The 19,753-nt window shown below is 34.5% G+C and overlaps 1 protein-coding gene across 3 annotated transcripts in view; it reads left to right on the forward strand.

Moving 5' to 3' along the window:
- The window catches only part of VPS13A (vacuolar protein sorting 13 homolog A), a 105,280-nt gene that overhangs the window by 61,194 nt on the left and 24,333 nt on the right, over positions 1-19,753 (forward strand). For all 3 annotated transcript variants that reach the window (XM_040091293.2, XM_040091294.2, XM_040091295.2), the window contains 14 exons: positions 98-359; positions 1,231-1,391; positions 2,485-2,588; positions 3,853-4,150; positions 5,313-5,708; positions 6,484-6,588; positions 6,681-6,827; positions 11,920-12,048; positions 12,736-12,869; positions 14,297-14,426; positions 14,782-15,017; positions 16,995-17,148; positions 18,011-18,157; positions 18,718-18,799. In XM_040091293.2, the coding sequence (XP_039947227.1) occupies positions 98-359; positions 1,231-1,391; positions 2,485-2,588; positions 3,853-4,150; positions 5,313-5,708; positions 6,484-6,588; positions 6,681-6,827; positions 11,920-12,048; positions 12,736-12,869; positions 14,297-14,426; positions 14,782-15,017; positions 16,995-17,148; positions 18,011-18,157; positions 18,718-18,799 (2,485 nt within the window). The remainder of the gene's footprint in view (positions 1-97; positions 360-1,230; positions 1,392-2,484; positions 2,589-3,852; positions 4,151-5,312; positions 5,709-6,483; positions 6,589-6,680; positions 6,828-11,919; positions 12,049-12,735; positions 12,870-14,296; positions 14,427-14,781; positions 15,018-16,994; positions 17,149-18,010; positions 18,158-18,717; positions 18,800-19,753) is intronic.

The following is a 19,753-nucleotide window of genomic DNA, read 5'->3' on the forward strand; positions in this document are numbered from 1 at the left end:
TGCGTTGTTATAATTGCTAGATGAATATTTGCAGAGATCATCTTGGTGATGTTCTACTCAGTATGTTCATGGTTTTTATCAATTCTTTGCTTTCTAGGCATTTGCTGAAGCAGCTAGTCAAACTTCAGACATCTTCAAAAAAGACCGAGCACCATTTGTAATAATAAATTCTTTAGGAGTTCCCATCACGGTCTCACCTAGTGATTCCTTTAGTGTCCTTAATGTTGAATTTGGAGCAAAAATATTTCATTTAGAAGACAAGGAGTGTTTAAATATGGAATTTGTCAGAACTAGAAATGAGAGTGACCAGTTTACAGCAATGACAACACTGAGTAGCAAGAGATTTTACATTCAGATCTGTAAGTTCCAAAGTTCATGCATCTTCTGTTTTTGTAAATACTTATCATACTTAATAGTTTCTTGTACAGGTCAATAAATTCTGGAGGACAACATAACATGAAAGGAGTGTCTCACTGAATTCTAGATCCATGGCAGTGTTTAAATTCTGCTCTAGCCTTTATGGCTTAAAGTTGTATAAATCATACTTCTTAATTTTTGCAGCATAGGTTTTCTACTCTGATAAATTATTTATGTAGCATCTTTATTGCTGTCTGATACTGTTTGCATTTATATGGTATTGCAGAGTTCAACTGCTCAAAATAATTCTTGTTTTAGAATTGAGTCTTGTATATATGTGTGTTTACAGAGATTGCTCTTAAGAGGAGTAGTTTTTAAAAAAAGATTGTTTTAAATAATTTTAAACCATAGTTAAAGCTAAAATTAAAATTTGGCTATTTTTAATGGTGTATTTGTTTACATTTGAATTGATTTATTGTAGCAATTGGCAGTTTTTCAAGCTCGACCATATGATGTATTAGTTGAATTGTTTTTACAATATAAGACCTGTACCTTGTTAATAAGCTGTTACATCTTGTAAACATTTCCTGTGAGGCACTAATTTTATTTGCAGTAGCAAAACCCACTTAAATATTTGAGTGATGGTCTCATTTACACTTTTCCTTGTGGCGAGAAAAGAATCTTTGCTGTTTCCTTAGTAACACTGCAAGAGCAGCATATTAAGAATGCTGATTTTGCTTTTTCATCTGGCGGGTGTTTTTTTTATTATTAGATTGAATGACACAGAAAATTCTATTGAATGTACATTTTTGTCTTTCAACTCTTTCTTTATGTTCCTTTTGAGTGTTTCATGTCTCATCTTGTGAATTTTAGGTCCACACAATCACTCTGCTGTGGAAAAGATTCCGTTGACTAAAGTGGGTCGATGTATTTACAAAGTGAGACACAAGGAATCAGGTGTTGAAAGGTCCATTGTGAGTCAAATTGACACCATTGAAGGAAGCAAGATGATAACTATACGTTCCCCTATTCAGGTCATTATATATCTATACATTAAAATTTTTAATGAATGAAAACAATTCTATAGTCTTTAAATAAACATCAAAAAAATGTAATTTGAAAACTTACCTGAATGGTCCATATAACATTGCTTTGTGTTTGATTTTTCAAGAATAAAAAGCATTTTCAAAGTGACAGATGGGTTGGATGCAGGTGGACATCAATTGGATTTTGGATCAGGATAATTCATTAGTAATGTTAACTAATACTGGCTCTAATTTTAGTCTTGAACTATTTGCTTTGTATGAAGTGATCAAACTTCTTTTAATCTTAACTTGCTCCCACAGGTTATCCTTCAGTCAGGTTATTTAATTTTCGTCATCCTGTACCATTGATACATTATTTTCAAATTTAGTACAGTGTCAGTTGAAAAGTGAGACCTTTGAGTGTATGTCTTTTGATTGAATAGCATTTTTGATTAGCATATGGTTTCTAGCTACAGTGATGAATCAGATATTACAGTTTTATGGAGATAGTGTTCTTGTTACATTTCAGTTGCTTTTTTTGCTCAAAGTGATTTATTTCTTGATTAATAACAAGATTTACAGTTTGATTATTTTCTAATTATTTTTTCTACAAGCTAATTAATGCCATTAAATTAACCCAGAAATAAATTAAAAAAAAAAAAAAAAAAGTTTGCAAGAAAGATAACTATGTGCCCCAGAATGGACATTAATGATTTAACCTTAAACTTCTGAATTCCCTTACCCTTTCACTGTATGGGTTTTTGAACCTTTTATCTATTGTATTTTTAGGAGACCACTGTTTGGAAAGTAACCATATAGTTGAGATTTACTTGTCTTTGGTTTTTCAAAGTCTTGTGCTTCTCCTTGAAAAGCATTTTGCAGTTAATACATTTATTTCATAAATAAAATATAGCATTAAACTGCACAAACAGATCATATAAAAGTTTTGCTGTTTTAGAGACAGTTCTTCTGAAATACTGACCTTGAATGGTGTATGGGTAAGATGAAAAACAAGACTTCTCATTCTTGCTTTATTAAGCTCAAAATACTTTGTCTTTATGTTTTTTCTTAATGTGTGTTGCTGGATTTTTATTTTACATAGATAAGGAATCACTTTTCAATCCCATTAAATGTTTTTGAAGAAGGAAGATGTTTAGGGACTGCTTTACCAGCAAATGAATTCAACATACCCTTTTCCTATTACAGGTACTTTATTGTATTTTTCTTCTATCACAGAATATGTTTATACATTTTTGATTGCTGTATCCATATAATTATGCTAAAAAAAATATTTACCCTTGCTACCTAATACTGAAATAATACTGTGCTGTCATTGTTGCATAGTATCTTCTCAGGGCATGTAGTCTGAAACAGAGTACTATTTCATTGTTGAATTGAAAGTATTTTGAAATCCATTTTTATGAACAAGTTAAATTAGCTAGCTTTAAAAAATCTGAGCTCAGGTAATTCTGGAACATGGTGATTGTAATTCACATGGTACACTTCTTAGTGGATGATGTTTGGTGAATTAGTGCAGCTTTTTTTTATTTCAGAAAAGGCATTTTTTGATTTTTTTTTTATTATAAAGTAAAAGATTAAAAGTTATACACTTTAACTCTGTCAAAGATGTAAAAAAAGTCTCATCAAATGGAAAAACTTGGCATACAGCATAGCTATACTATTATCACATTCAAGCTAATAACAAAACTGCAATGAGTTTGAATGTACGTTTTAGCTGAACTGTTACCAAGTTTTAGGTAGATTGGTTTGCTTTGATGGATTTTTTATGGTTGCCGAGGCTTTTTTCTTCTGTTTTCTCCCTAATGCTTTCCTCATTTTTTTACAGTGAAAGCTCTGTATCTTCTTCATTACTTAAGTTACGTTTTACTGTAGATTCATTAATTCATTGATATTTCTAACCATCTGTATCAGATTTAGTGATGTTCTGATTCATTGTGCAAATGAGTTCCATCAGGCAGTCAGGAAATGTGTTAAAACAAAAAAAATCTTCATTCAGGAGCAGTTGTATTAAATTAAAGCCATTGCCTTATAAAAGCCGTGTGTGTAAATAATCCATGAACTAACTTACATGACTGAAAAGAAGGGCACTTTCTGGACATCTCTTTTAGGAGTAAGTTGTTGATCGAGACCTTTAGCTTGGAACAGGAACAGAGCAGCAGTTGTAAGGAAATTCAGTAGTCTCTTCATAAGAATCTTCAATAACCCTTTCTTTGTAAGGGAAGCACCTGGAGGTATGGAACAAAAAACCTCAACTGTTACAATAGATACGAAATTTTGGGCTCCAATCCATCATTTAATCAAGATAAAGGCAGGCAATGAACTACTGCCAGAAATCTTCCTAAATACAAATAATATTAGAATGTTCCATAGTTCCATGTTGCATAGTGCTTTTTTGTAATTGAAACATTCAGTCACATGTTAAGAGTCTAAAAATGTTTTCATTTTACAGATCCATACTGAGTTTGCAACCACTAGTCAGTGAAAACGGAGTGGGTGGAGAATATGATATGTGTGAAGGAATTACGTTTGATGAAATTATGAAAAATGTTGACAGTTTATTACAAAGGAAATGCCAGTCTGTGAGGTCAACTAACCACTCACTTATCATCAATGTTGTTCCTGTAAAAGATTCATTGACAACTTCGTTATGTGCAGAAGACGAATGGGATTTTCCATATGTTGTTCATTTATGGCCTTCTGTTCTTCTCCGCAATCTTCTTCCTTACCAAATAACTTATTCTGTAGAGGTAATTACAAAATGCTTGAATTAGAGTGATGTTTCCAATTTGTAATATGAAAGCTAGTTGAAATTAGAGATTAGGGCAAAGGGGTTCTGGTGGAGTATTTGTGAAGAAAGTTCACAGATCTTGTAATGGCAAGTGTTATGTAGTATATTAAAGTCTGTATTTCCAGAATTGGAATATTATCACAGAATGTGAAATGTGGTTTTATTAAGTCATGCTTTAGATATATATGCAAAGTAAAACTTAACACCGTACAAGTTGGACCCTGTGATAGTCACTCAGTTGCTCAAGTGTGACTTGAACCTAATTAAATAGTGCAGCTTTTTCTGTGAAGACTGCCTCAAGTGCAAAAATGCTAACAACCCTATGTTAGCATTTTATGTGCAGTCACTGACTGTCAGCAGTAACATGCTTTTAACAAATGCTCACAGGTCTGCTTTTTTGCCGGGTTTTGTCTTGAATGGCAGCCTACTGCCAGATTCTTTCCAGAAGAAATTAAACAATTAGGTGCACTTTGACTCTTAATGGGCATTCTTTCCAGTGCCAGATGAGAGACAGTCTTGAGTAAAATACGTAAAACATAGGGTGTAGACATTGATTCCTCAGAACTGTACGTTTCATTCTATGACTCTGGTATAATTGTGTCCCACTCCTTACTGGTGTCGCTTAGGATAATAGAAATACAGTTGGGAGACAGATTTTTTTTCAGTTGGTCTTAATATTTAGTATTTGAACTCAAATAATAGAATCTAATAGTAAAACTTCATCACAAATAATTAATTACTAGGACTGGAGACTGTAGCTTGTACCAAATGTATGAAAGTAACAGGATCTGTATGTCTTTTACAAATTAAAATTTAGTGAAGAAAATACTGTGTTAAGGAAATTTGTCATTTAAGAATATTTGTGTGCTTGAATTTGGTGACAGATGGGCTTTTTGGTGTTGAATATTGATGACCAGGCATTAAGGTTCTCTTTGCACAATGTTGTTTTAAGGTAGATATTTAGGTAAGTAACATAGTTAAGTAGCACAAAAGGTATTTTCAAGTTGTGCCTAAATAGCTTGTATTTTAATTTTTAAAGCTAGCTAAAAATAAAAGTTACGTGAATTTTGTATATGATTCATGTAAATGTATCCTGTTTGGTGTCTGCTTGTCTTTTTAAGGGAAATGGGAACAAATATGACACTTTACAAGAAGGATGCTCAGCCCAGATTCATAATGCAGTCTTGGACCAAACAAAACTAGATTTGCAGTTGCTTAACTATCTTGATCAAAACTGGAGAAGCGAGTACCATATAAAAAGCAATCTGCCTGATATCAGCTTCACAACATTTCACTGTGTCACAGAGCTGGATAAGACTGAACTGGATATTGCTGTTCACGTGACCTACACAACTGGGCAGATGATAATAGAGATTCACAGTCCCTACTGGATGGTGAATAAAACCGGTCGAATGTTGCAATACAAAGCAGATGGTATTCACCGCAAGCATCCTCCAGATTACAAACAGCCCCTCCTTTTTTCTTTCCAGCCTAAAAACTTCCGTCAAAATAACAAGGTGTTGTATTTTTCAAACCTTACAGCTCTGTACTCCCTTGTTGTTGTATGAAAGCATTTTTATATTTTAAAATGTATTTACTCTATCCTATGTTCTGCAAAGGTCATGAAACCTATAATATCTCTGTCTAAAACCTTTGTTCTTAAAGAAGCATGTTGTCAAATATGCTTGAGATAGGAAATTTACATTATTATTAGAGGTGTTGTTAAGGGAGAGATGCTCACTTTGAAAGAAGAAGTTCACTGAAAAGTGTTTGCTAAATAAAACAAATTCCTTTTACATTTAAACTATGTCAGTAAAGGTTCTTCTTCCAAATAAGACAGAAATTTTGAAGAAAATAAAAAGCTGCAGTACTTGAACAGTGAATTCTACTTGAAAAATTAAGACTTGAAGTGGCGGTTAGTAGATTGATTCTGGGTTAATAGAATGCTAAGGTTAAGTTCACCATTGAATTTCCTGAGTTTTTTAATGCTGAATGTTACTGATGGATGAATGATATGAGAGAGATTACAAGAGTGCATTGATTTTCCTTTGTAATTTTAATTATGATGTTTTTTTGAAGTATCCTTCCACGATTGCTTCCTCTGGAGTGTCTTAGACTTACGATGCTTACCTGGATTATAACTAAGCATGGTAGAAAATACATTTGTGAGATGCTACTGGCAGTTGTTATGTCTTGATTTTTTTAATAGAAACACCAGTATTTCCACTTATGTTTATGCATACTCTCTCAATATAATTTTAAATGAAAATTAATCAGGGTGCTTCTTCACAGGTGCAGCTTAGGGTAACTGATAGTGAATTATCTGATCAGTTTTCACTGGACACTGTTGGAAGTCATGGTTCTGTGAAATGCAAGAGTCATAAAAAGGAATATCAAGTGAGTTAGATCTATGTTTGAATTTCATTATTTTCAGGAATTATAAATGGGGTTGAAAACGTATACTTAAAATAATGTCTTTCTGTTCACAGGTTGGTGTCACCATAAACAATAGCAGTTTCAATATTACTAGAATTGTAACCTTCACTCCATTTTTTATGATTTCAAATAGAAGTAAATATACTTTGGAAGTAGCTGAAGAAGGCAAGGAAAAGTGGATTCCCATTGTTTTGCAACAGGTAAACTTATAATGGAACCTATTCTAAGTTGTGTCTCTAAGGAAAAGAACTGGTTTGAACACTCACTGTGAGTGACCCATATATAATGTTCTGTGACAATGCCTGACTATACCACACTTTTTCAATAAACGATCTGTGTTCCTTACCATTTCTCAGTTTTGCATTAAATCACACTGTAAAGCTGTTTTACGTTGTAATTGGAATTTTTTATTCTGTCATGAGAAAAAGACCTCTACTATATTATATTATTACTGTATTATCTCTCTGCAGTGGCACTGGAGCTTCTGTTCAGTTTAGCTGTGGTATATGGTAGAATATTTTGTCTGACCTGGTATGCATTAAGCCACTTTGGTATGGGAAGAAATTCCGTCGTGTGGATCCGGTTCAGAGAGATCCAAATGGTTCTTCTGGATCTAATCTCACTTCTGCGTTTAAGTTCTCAATGAATACTTCCTAGAAGGAGATCCCTGGCCCTCAGGCCAAGTGGTGTGAAAATGGGTTTAGGGTTTTTGTCTATGCTGCAGAGACTGTTGCAGGCTGGGTTTGTATCTTTGGCTGTTTGCAGTGCAGTATCACACAATTGTTTTGTATGTGTGTTGGGTCTTAGGGCCATCATGCCTTCCTGCAGGACATGTAGGAAATGCAGCGCTTGTTTGGAGTAGTGTTGGAGGTTTCTTAAAGCTATAGTGATTTGTAGTGTCTTCTGGGAAGAGTGAAATCCTTCCCCTTCCCCCTTGATGAGAGCATTATCCAAAACATACTTTAGCCTAACAAAGGGTGTGGTTGAAGGCCTAGTTGATTTCCTTTAGAATCCTAGAAGTACCGGATTGTTAAGCTTGAAAAGGATTTCTAAGATAATGTATCAGGTCCAACCATGAATGAACCTGGAACTACCATAAATAAATCACCACAAAAATAGATCCCCAAATGCCACAGCCACGCATTTTTTGAATACTTCCAGTAATGGTGATTCCACCACTAACCTGGGCAGTCTATTCTAATGCCAGACTTCCCCTTTAGTGAAGAAATTTTTCCTCATAGCCACTTTAAATGTCCTCTGAGGCTGTTTCCTTTAGTCATGATGCCTGGAGACCAGCCCCCACTTTGCTACATCCTCCTTTCAGGCAAGTTGTAGAGAGTGATAAGGTGGCCTCTGAGCCTCCTTTTCACCAGACTAAATCCCAGCTCCCTCAGCCACACCAGACTAAATCCCAGCTCCCTCAGCCACTCCTCCTAGGACTTGTGCTCCAGACCCTTCAGCAGCCCCATTGCTGTTCTTTGGATACACACCAGCACCTCAAAATCAGCACTTTAAATACTCCAAGTTGCAAACCAAATAGCAAAAGTTAAAAGAATATATTCAATGAGATTCCAAACCAGATCTTTCTATTACTTTTTTTCCTACCTTCAGTACATGCTCCTTAGTTGTGTATATTATCTTTAATGATAGTCATTAAAGATATGCCAGTTAAATAGCATTATCTCAATTACTGAAATTGGTATGTTGTTCCATTGTGATTTTTGTTAAGTGTGCATAAAGATGTTTAGATCTTTAGATGTGGAAGTCAGTTCAGCTTCCCATGATGCTTATCATTTCCAAAAAAAGTTTCCTTGCTTTTACTCAACAATGGACTTTTTGACATAAGCCTGTGTGTTTGTTCTATTTGCTAATATTCTTATGTTCCTCTGAACCAAACTTTTGCTTGGCCTTTCATAATTTTTGAGTTCTTTACATGTATGATTCCTCATCTAGTTTATTCATAAAAGTCTGAAATGAAAATATCACTATAGTAGTGTATGTGTAGTAGTATGGGCAACTTCATACCTAGTATCTTACTGTTAGGAAATATGGTCAGATGGTATTATTTCTTGTTCTGTGGCTTATATTTGATATATTTTTGCTATTAGAAAAAGCCAAAATATTTACAGAAAGTCCTGAAATTTCTGCAAAAACTACTCAAAAGTAATAGTTTTGAAAGTTGACGTAGATTCTGCATGTATCATCTGTAGTTTTCCCATGTTAACTGTTTTATTTCTATGCCTATAGGATTTTCAAGTTTGTCCGACAAATGTCAGTGTTTCTTAGGTGTTTCATTATTGTATTGATTAATCTTAGTCTTCTTTCAATAATGAAGTATCCAGGGAAGACTTGTGGATCTTAGGATTGCTCTTAAATACTTTCAAAAGGTTAGATATGGCAGTATACCAAATAGAGCAATACGGGTCATCAGAAGTATCCCCTTCTAAAGCCTGTTTCCGCATTGTATCAATATTTTTCCCTTTGATAGGCAGTCTCTAAAAATCCATATTGGTCTGCCATATTGTTCTTTTGTAATTCAGTTGCCTTATTCAGTATGTTTTTCATCTCTTCTAAATGTAGGTAGTGTCAAACCTCTGTTGGTCTGTCTTTGGTCGATCTCTGTTTTTAATCCAGAACAGTTTCTAGGAGCAAGTTTACATCTGATCCTGTTGCTGAAATGGGGAGCGCTGCTTTTCTGCTGGTCCAGATTTTTTTTTTTAACTAATGCCTGTGATTTTTTTGAGTATTTCTCACGTAACTCTCTTACATTAGGTTGATCTTCAAAAAATGAAGCAGCTTGCTGAAATGTTAAATGCGTATTTTGGCTTGCTTCTTTCTCCCACTGTTCTGTTTTTGGTCATTTTAAGTTATTGGCCTGATTTAGGGACAGATTTGGGAGAAAACCCCTGAATAGGATCCCTCTGGGAAGCAAACCCAAGTGGCCCCTCCCTCCAACCAGTCCGGTAAGAGACTCTTTGGAGAAAAGTGGAAAAAACTATTTTACTTAACAAACAAAGTGCATACAAGTATAAAGAATGAATAATATGAAACAATAAAACCTCTCCTTCTGAAGTGAGATGGCAAATTGAGAAAGTCCTTGCCGTGGGTGTAGCTCGGCTCTCTCTCAGTCTCTCCTCAGTCCCAGTCTCTCCGGCGCTGCTGGAAAATGCCGAGGTCCCGGCCCCGGTGGGCCGCAGGTGCAGCCCCCAGTGCTCCCCTGGGTTTTCAGTCCAGAGCAGGTTTAAACAGTCCTGAGAAAAAAAGAAAAAATCAGTCCAGGGAACTTCTCTGCCCAGCTAGCTGAAACTAACTAAAAGCAAAACAAGATCTCTGTCCTGCAGTCTCTCCAAGCCTCCGCCGAACACGCTGTCTGCAGAAGAATGTGGAGGAGTCAGGCAGTTTTCTCAAAACAAACTCCGCGCTTCTCCTTGCTCTTAGAACCAGTCTTAAAGGCACAGAACTCAATATACAGCACAAACAGAAGAGATTATTTGAGATACAAGCATCATAAAGTCACCCTAGGACAGTTATAAGTGGAGACTTCCCTGCTGAGTTTGTTTTTTTTTAAATTCGCTCTTTTTTCTTAGTGACAGGAACTTGTCTTTTCAGGAAAAAAAGCAATTCTTAAGTAGAACTAATCTCCTCTGAGACACCTTTCCTGTCTGTAAAGTAGTAAATATATTAGAAAACTTAATCACTATTTTTAGAAAAATCCATTTTTCTTCAAGGTTTGCAATAGAGTTTTTTGGATAGTGATTAGTGTGCAGTGGCTTGCAAAAGACAGTCCTTTAAATTATGTACAGTGCAAGGCAGATGATCAACAAATATCCTTAGAGAAAGAAGACATTGCTGAAGAATGTTTATAAGACCACTGTTAAATATAAATTAAAGGTCTCACTGTGGAAGCAAAATGGTTGTATATATATAACATCTAGTGAAGTGCTTAGCAAGTGTGTGGTAGAAGGCTTGAAAACAACCTCTTTAAGTGACACAATCTGTGGCTAAAGTCTACTACAAAAAAAATCAATTGTATGTAGTTGATTCTGTAATGTCTTGTTAGCCAATCCTTTTTACTTACTTGTTTTGGCTTTTAAATTTCCATTTACTGTTGACTGATTCTTCTTGAATTTCCTCCGGGCTCAATTAATTCCACATTGAGACTTACATGCTGTATTTTATTGCAGTTTACAACACAATTTAAATTTCCTTTATCTGTGGGTTACATGTTGATGTAAATAACACCTTCAATCTTACAGTTTAACTATATTTTTTTCCTTTGTCTTCCTGCTTCCTGTGGTGTGAGAAACAATGGGAAAGGGAACTTAGTGGCATGGTAAGTTGGTGAACTAGTCTTTCACCACTGAAGAAGTAATTCTAGGATTCAGATACAATTAAATATGGACATCTCAGTTCTTAAACTATGTTAGAGAGAGAGCAAAATGGTTCAAAATTTTTGAATGCTGCATGTCAACAGTTTGAAATACAGGAAAGATCGTCTGTCTAAAAGGACTGGCTGTTAATAGCTGAGAGTTACTGTTAGTCATAGCTTGTTCTTGTGGCTGGACTGTATTAATTAGTTAAAAGACTTTTCATTAGTTAGAATTAAAACTTTTGTCATCTCCGTCTCCTGGTTGTCTCCATTTAGCAAGTAAACTATTGAAGAGAGATTGCCTTTGAGATTTTTACATCATAATAGTTTTGATTTCAGCTGTGAATGTGAATATCAGAATGTGCTCTGGTTTAGCAGCCTAATGCTCCATACTCTGGGTTTTGTACATCAAACACTTTTAAAAGGACTGCCCGTAGCTGATGTCCTCTGTACTCAAATTACTCTGGGATGGCATTTATGCTAATATCCTGTTTTTGTCATTCCTTATCACTGTAAGATTGATTTGAAATTTATACTTCTTTGGAAAAAGGTCTGCTAATGGAAGAACAGTTTTGTCCTTTCTATTTTACCAAGCTTGGTGTTTTCAATGTTGTAGCTATTTTATACTCTGGATTTTATGTACTTCATCCATTTTAACTGTACTTCTTTCTGTGAATATGAAGTCTTACTGTTTCCACTTTAGTTCCTTAACTCCTCACTTTCTTCACTGTAGCCTGAATTGTTTCTTGACTTCTTTTTAATTTATTGTATTCAGGTAATAACTTCTAGGTTTTTTTAACAGGGTTTCTGATCCTAATTGATACACTTGAATAGAATTTAGTAGATGAATTTGGGCTAATGTGAATGGCTTTTAATGTCTCATTTGTATTCTCACTTTGAAATTTCTGATTGTTCTTTTCTAGTGCATTCCTTTTTGGCCTGAAAATGATGCCAACAAACTGCTCGTTAGAGTTGAAAATTCTGATCTCCCTCCAAAGAAGATAAATTTTGATCAGCAAGAAAACTGTCTTTTACTGCATTTGGACAATAAGGTAACATATTACCTTCCATGTTTACATGTTAGGTAAAACAGCATAAATCACTTTTTCATTCTCAAAACTTTGATTTCCCATGCAATCAAGTACGGCAAAACCTTAGCTGAGGAAAAGATTATACTTATGCAAATGCATTCTCATGCTCTCTTTTTTGTGTGTATACAAGCAGGTGTAAGTAGGTATTCTCTGTTAAATGCTTCTCTGGGGAGCAGTTCTACAGGAGCTAAAATACAGCTTGTTTTGCAAGTACTCTTTGTGTGAAGTATTAATATTAGTTCTAAAGAAACACTGAATTGCTCTGAAAAGTAACTTTGACTCCACTGAATTTACTTGCATATTGCAGATAGTCTCATCTAGCAGTAGTTTTTAAGCAGGTGAATGGTTTTGGTAGTATAATGTTCTTGTGGGCATGAATGCGTATGCTTGCAAAAGGAAGATTACTCTACTATCACTCTAACTTTTCACAGTATGGAACTCCTGCATAGTTTTAATTGCTGTGTAATACCTGCTACCTAGTATTTAGATCAAGGAAATATTTTGACAATATGGTAAAACAGCTAGTTTTACTACATGATAGTTTTATCTTATGATGAGAGGAAAAATTTTTCAAAATATTTAAATTACATTTGCTTTGCTGGAAATCCATTCCACTGTTATTTACTTTATACTTTTTACAACTGATAGCTTGGAGGAATTGCAGTGGATGTTAATCTGACTGAACATTCTACAGTGATTACTTTTTCTAATTACCATGATGGTGCAGCTCCATTTCTGTTGATTAACCATACCAAAGAGGAAATTATTGAGTATGGACAAAGGTATGTATGAAGATGTTTAATGTGGATGTTTGCATGGAGACATGTGAACTGTACTTTTGTATGTTGTAAGCATGCATTCTCTAAAGAAGCCTGTTTTAAAGAAATGGCTGTCAGATTTTGTCAGAGCACCCAAAAATCTCTTGCTTGGTAAACTGAAGACAGTGAATTGTTAGCAGTGTTATATAGTGCTAGGTAGTTTTACGAGTGAGCTGTTTTGTGAATTTTGTGGCCTTGTGACATCTACTTTGCTGGTGGGGGGCAAAGGATGTGTTTTTCTGGAAATGTGCAGGTTCTGACTGAGAAGAATAAGTAACAAAGGAGATTTAACTGAAAGAATGGGTTACAGTTATGTAAGATATGAGGGGATGAGCGGTAGTTATGTAAATGTTGCCAAACCAGGATGAAATTAAGATAATTTTAACAAATATTATTTTTTTGTAGTGAGTGAATATTTACTTCTGCACCTTCACACAGTTATTCTGTTCTCCACCCGTAATGTCTTTGTAATGCTTTGCCACTGTCTGCAGATACTGGGCAATGCTGAGAAGTGTATACCTGCAGCATTATTGAACTATTTCTTTTTAAAAGCCAAATGACCTACTCTTTTTTCTCTTCAGTCAGTATTGTTCAAAGATTTTTACTTGGAAGGTGAGAGAGTTGCTAGTCAAGTCCTGTTTGCTTCCTGTTTGCCTGAAGAATGATTGTTTGGTTTGGCTTTTCTCTGTGAAGATTGGTAATTTTTATCATCTTAGATGAATTATGGGCATCCCTAGTGTCAATTTAATTAGAACAGAGTACAGTATTTCGAGTGGAAGGGGTTGTCATTTACTCCAAGTGCCTGACCACTTCAGGTCTAATCAAAAGTTAAACCGTGTTATTAAGGGTATTGTCCAAATCAAGGGCTTGGGGCATATCCTGCCTCTCAAGAAAGCCTAGTCAAGTGTTCTGAAAGAAAATCTTCCTGATGTCCAGTCTAAACCTCCTCTGGCACAGTGTGGATGCAAGGGAATGGTTCAAATCACTGGATCCCAGCAAAGCAGAGATCAGCATCTCTCCACTTCCTCTCCTGGGGTAGCCTCCTTTCAGAGAGCTGTGGAACACAATTATCTAAATTTTTAACTATATGTGAGGGGGAATGGAGTTTAAAACACATTTGTCTGAAAATGTTGATCACAAAGGAGGGAAGAAAATGAGTATACAAAATCTACTATATATAAAAGTATACGTATGTAATTTAAAATACAAATCCTCATTCTTATCAGTGTTCTGAGAATGTTTTTTTGCGTGTTTTTTCATGCATAATGTTATTTTTTTTCTGTTTTCATTACTTGAAAATATAATTACTGTTCTTGTTGAAATGCTCGAATGCAAAGGTCATTGACACAAACTATTCATTGACATTTGAATTTAAAATTACTTTGTTCTAGCTCCCTCAGTGAATTGGAAGATTGCCTTCAGCCAAATAAGGCAGTGTTGTACACTTGGGCAGACCCAACAGGATCTAGGAAATTAAAATGGAGATGTGGAAATAGAACCGAGGAAATTTCCCCAAAAGAAGTATGTGTTTTTAATCAAAATCTCCTTTTAATGATGTCTGATTTTATGATATGAGAATGATATGTCCATTCATCAGCGTATGCATGAAACTTCATATTTAATGAATATGATCAGCAGTCTTGTATATGAGTTCCAAACACAGAACAGTAACATCACTTTGTTTGCCAGAGCTTGTGCCAGTAAGAAGTCTTCAGTTGAAGAGTGTCAGTGTATGTGTAGTGAGAAGCTGTCATAAGACTTTTTTTTCCTGTACCTTAAAAAAATGTCTTCCATTGTTGTGTTGCTAACTCTGGCATTTTTTTGTGAAGTAGAATGATTGATAGAGGTGTAAAAACTTCTCCTCTCCTGTTTGTAGGACAAAATGGAAATACTCAGTGTGGATTCTAGAAAAGCAGTCTATTTAATGTCGTTTTACGAAGGTTTGCAGCGTATTGTCCTGTTCACTGAAGATGAGAATGTATTTAAATTGACGTATGAAAGTGTAAAAGCAGAACTAGCAGAACAAGAAATTGTTCTGTCTTTGCAAGATGTTGGAATTTCATTGGTTAACAATTTTACAAAACAAGAGGTGTCCTACATTGGAATTACAAGGTAACTTACTTCGTGTGTGACAGTTTAAAATGTTTAACTTCAGCTATTTTCACTCTGTGAATTTCATTTTGGCTTGTGCTGAAAGAGCAAAAAGAGATCCGAGTTAATATTATTCAAACCTAATCACTATATTTTCCTGCTGTCAAGAGAAATGTTTTCACTGTGTTTTGTACTAATGCATATGCTAACTGTATTTAGATGTACGTGGGTTTGGAACATGTATTTGTAATTCTGTGTGGCAGACTTCTCAATACATCGAACAGAAAATATTTCCTGTCCATGTAGTTTGAGAAGTGATAATAGAGTTGTAATGAGTAAGGTCTACAAATATTTTGTGTGAGTGGGCTTTGTTATCATCACTACAGAAACAGCTGAATTCTGCATTGGAAATTTTGATGCAAAAGCTTGTAGGTCCCTTTAGTTTTGGTTGATTAATTACCGTGTTCCAGGGCTCAACTGCTTGGGTTTCCTATGATAACATTTCAGAGGGAAGCAGAAAAGAAATTATGTAATGCTTAGGAAATGTGTGTTATACATTTGAACAGGGGCTCTTTGGAATCATCAAGGGGCACTTGAATATAATTGCCATAATCCACACACTTTTTTTATTCACAGTTATGAGACTGACAGAGTGAGATTTTTTTTTCTTGATCAATTCTTTGCACTGTACTGAAAAACAAACAAATCTGAACTTTTTATGCACATTGGCTTCTTGTAATCACATCCATCATTTACAAAGAAAATTCCAGCCCTTGCCCTCACCTGAGAAACTGTGCTCTGACATTTAGATAATGGAAACACTCCATTAAAAGTGGCAGCTAATTGTTGAGATTCACAGTAGTGTTGAGGTTTCACTAAATTGGTTTTTCTTTGAAAGCAGTCATCCATAGTCATTAGTCTAGCAGTGCTTATAGTTAGTTTTGTTTTCTTGTCAAACCCTGATGAGATGTGAAACTTCTTGAAAATGGATGGCAGTACTGTTGAAATTGGCTTCCTTTTTTTCAGGAGCAACAACAAAAAACACCCCCAATCCCAAAATGTAAAAGCTGGAAAGAAAAAAAAAGGGGGGGAGGGGTGGAAGGCAGAACTCAGCAATTAAGATAGTACTCTTTTTTGTATTTGGTTTTTGTTGTTTTGAATTTTAGCTCACCTTTTTTTCTGCCATTGATGTTTCTCAACACTGACACAGATACAGCTAAAAGAGGTTAGGTGGCTGTGTCTGGGAAGTTACATATTTGTAGGCTATTGAGTAATTTGTGGAAAGAAGTACCTTCTATCTGCCTGATAGTGTTGGTTGGTGCCCTATTTTGTGCTTTAAGTTTGTCTATAAGGTGAAAACAGGCACAGAGCTGCACACAGAAGCAGTGGAAAAAAGTCTAATGCCCTTTAAGGTTGGTTAATTATTTGCATTAATAAAAGTGAGAGATAGAAGAAAGGATAATATTTTTTAAAAAATAAACAAGAAACAAACCCAAAACTCCCAGCATGAAATCAGTAGAGGAAACATGTAAATCAAAATCACAATGATTGATTTTAGATGGAAAGGCTAAATAAACAAAGTGTCAAAAATAAGATGCAGGGCAGGAAGCATTTTGTCTTGACTTGAACTTTTTAATTTGTAGTAATTTTAAAATGCTAAAATTAATGCAGGAGTATAAGCAAAAAACTATATTGAGATTGTAGAACAGTGGATGGCGTACTGCTGAAATGGAACTTCTTTGAGTGTCACTACATACCCATCTTCATCAAAGAGGGGAGTTACACAGCCTTGTTAAATTTTTTTTTTTTCTTTTCATCATATTGGAGAGACTGGCTGAAGGCAGTGCATAATTTGGGTCACTTTGCTGCAATAGTGCTTTGTTGTGGTTTCTCATTCCCTAATTAGAACTTATTAAAAGTCACACTAAAACAAGTTTTTGAAAACTTGTTTTCAAAGAGCTAATCCTTCTCTTTTGGTTCTTTGTTTTGTTTTCAAAGTTCTGATGTGGTGTGGGAGACAAAACCCAAGAAGAAGTCAAGATGGAGACCAATGAGTGTTAAGCAAATTGATAAATTAGAACAAGAATTTAGAGATTACAGTGAGCTAAGTCCTTCAGAAAATAAGATTGTTGAGCTGGAATCAAATGTTTTGGTAATACTGATAGTTCTCTAATTCTGTTGCTTATATGTATGCACAAGAAAAAGATCATTTATAAATTTTGCTGTCTTTGATAAAACTTACGGTGAAATTTCAGATGATTGATTTACCTACTCCATTTGAAAACACTTTTGTCTCTGTATTAAAAAAATGCTGGAAAAATTCCACAAACTTTTGATACAAGCTATTTTTGATACAAGACTTTTTGTTGTTAGTGCCTGATTTTGAAATTGAGGTGTTACTTTTTTCGAGGTTGTAGTATTAAATATGTATAAAACTACAATAAGGAAGCTTTGCATTTGGTTCATATATTATACCAGTAAATATGTTAGTTTGGGGCTGGTTTGTTTGTTTGTTTTAGCCTGAAATCCTGTATTTTTAAAACTACTTGTTGTGGAATGATTTAGCTGTCATTCAATCACATAAAATTGAAAAAGAAAATTGAGAAATAATTCTGGAACATAGAAATACATTATGCTCCAAATACTAGATCCTTGTCAGTGGATGAATTGTAGACACTCCTTAGAAATGTGCTGTAGGAAAAGAAACATTGGATAGATAAACGATCCAATTTTTATCTCAGTCATAATCCACTACTTTTCCTCTAGATAGCTATGTGTTAAATGATAGTAACCCCCAAATAATGCACTGGTTTGTAGTTTTATTTCTGTTGGAATTTATAGCAAAATTTGTTTGCTTTAAATAAAGGAAAATTATCACATCTAATTTAAAAGCTGCAGAACTTTTACTGCTTAGCTTTAAAATACTGGTGAACAATGTAATTTTTTAAAGTATATTATGTGAAATAGGATTTTAAAACACCCAGCATACTAAATTTTCTTTCATAATACAATAGGTATGTTTAACTCCTAATGGAATGAACATGAAGATTCAACAGCCAAATGAGATTCCTCTCAGAAGAAATTACCTGCCAGCTTTAAAAGTGGAATACAGTTCCTCTGCACATCAGAAGTCTTTCAGAATTCAAATTTACAGGATACAAGTGAGTCATGTCAAAAAGTAGTTGCTATTTAGTCCGAAAAAACAAATTCTATGGAATTTTGGGTTCATTTCTAGAATTGTTTGGATTTCTCATGTTTTCAATTTAATTGTAATCATTGGCTTTTACAACAGTGCTTCTGATTCTTTGAAAATTCTGCTTAAGTGCTTCTTGGAAAAAAAGGAAGACAGCTGTGACTGTTCTGAAAAAAAAATTTGGCATTAATCTTGCTTGCTTTTTCTTGGAGCATTTCTGTACAAAAACCAAAAAGAGGTGAAATTTTCTTGTCTTGCTATACTCAAGATTTTAAAAACAAATTCTTTGCAAAACTTTTGTGGACCATTTATTACTACCAGTTTTAAAAAGATTTTCTAAATTATTAGAATTGGATTATTAGATCTTGAAAATAGATACATTTTAAGTATAAGGGCTTTTTTTTCTGCTTTTGGATTAGTGGAAAGCTACAGGTAATGATCATATCTCTAGAGTTTGTCCTGATTTTAGAATATTTCACTATTGAAAAGCTAATGTGCTGCACCTTGTCCTGTCCTTACCCCTACTAGATACAAAACCAGATTCCTGGAGCCATATTTCCCTTTGTGTTCTATCCTATTAAACCTCCAAAGTCCATCACCTTGGATTCAGGTTTGTTCTAGTTTAACATAATCCTTCCTTTTAAAACAAGAAAATAACTTGCTTGTACTGAAGTTAACTATTCTGTATTAGATTTACCACTTTGATCAGGTAAAGTCTGCATGAGCTTTCTGACTACAGAATAATAATGGTAGAAGTAAGGAAGCAGTTACCTCTACAAAGAAGATATACAGAAAACCATTTAAACAGTTAACAATTAACAGAAAAAAAAGAAACTGTCTTTTATCTGTCATTATTTTACCTTTTAAGAACATCTTTTTGGCACAATACATAATTGATTTTGGAGAACATATAGCATGAAGGTTATTTAAGCTTAAAAGGAGGTTTTCAATTCAGACCATCAGTAAAATTTAATGCTGACTAATATATGAGAAGACTTGTCTGTTCCTAAGATAAGTCTTCTTAATTTTGATGGTAGTGAATCTGTTACACTGTTTCTGTGCTACTTGCATTTGGAGTTTTGGGGCAGTACAGGTTCACTTGTCATCTTTAGTCTTCCACTATTTCCCTGTTGCTCTAGTATCATGTAATGCGTGACCTAGTAACTAGTAACCTATCTGAAGTAATTTTAATTGGTAAGAAAAGAAATGTGCCTAAGCTCAAAGTTGTTAAGTGAGGCACCTTTTATAACCTCTCCAGATGGCAAATTATATTCTGTATGGTTTTTCAGTACCTTTCTCCATTGCTTGGAGCATAGAGCTCAATGTCTCTATACTATGAGAAGAACTGGAGCCTTTCATTAATTTTTTCATGCTGAAATCACTTAGAAAACCTAAGTAATATTGAAAGGGATTCTGGATTCATACAAAGAATACTGCTTGCAATTTTGTTCAGAAGCTAGTAGGATGTCAGTTGTTCATTCTAAATATGAATAGTTTTAAGTTACAGTGCATAAATCTGCAGAATTCTTTTTTGTTTGTTTTGTTTACATTTTTGTATCAGTGA

The sequence above is a fragment of the Hirundo rustica genome, chromosome Z, assembly GCF_015227805.2.
Source record: "Hirundo rustica isolate bHirRus1 chromosome Z, bHirRus1.pri.v3, whole genome shotgun sequence".
Lineage (NCBI taxonomy): Eukaryota > Metazoa > Chordata > Aves > Passeriformes > Hirundinidae > Hirundo > Hirundo rustica.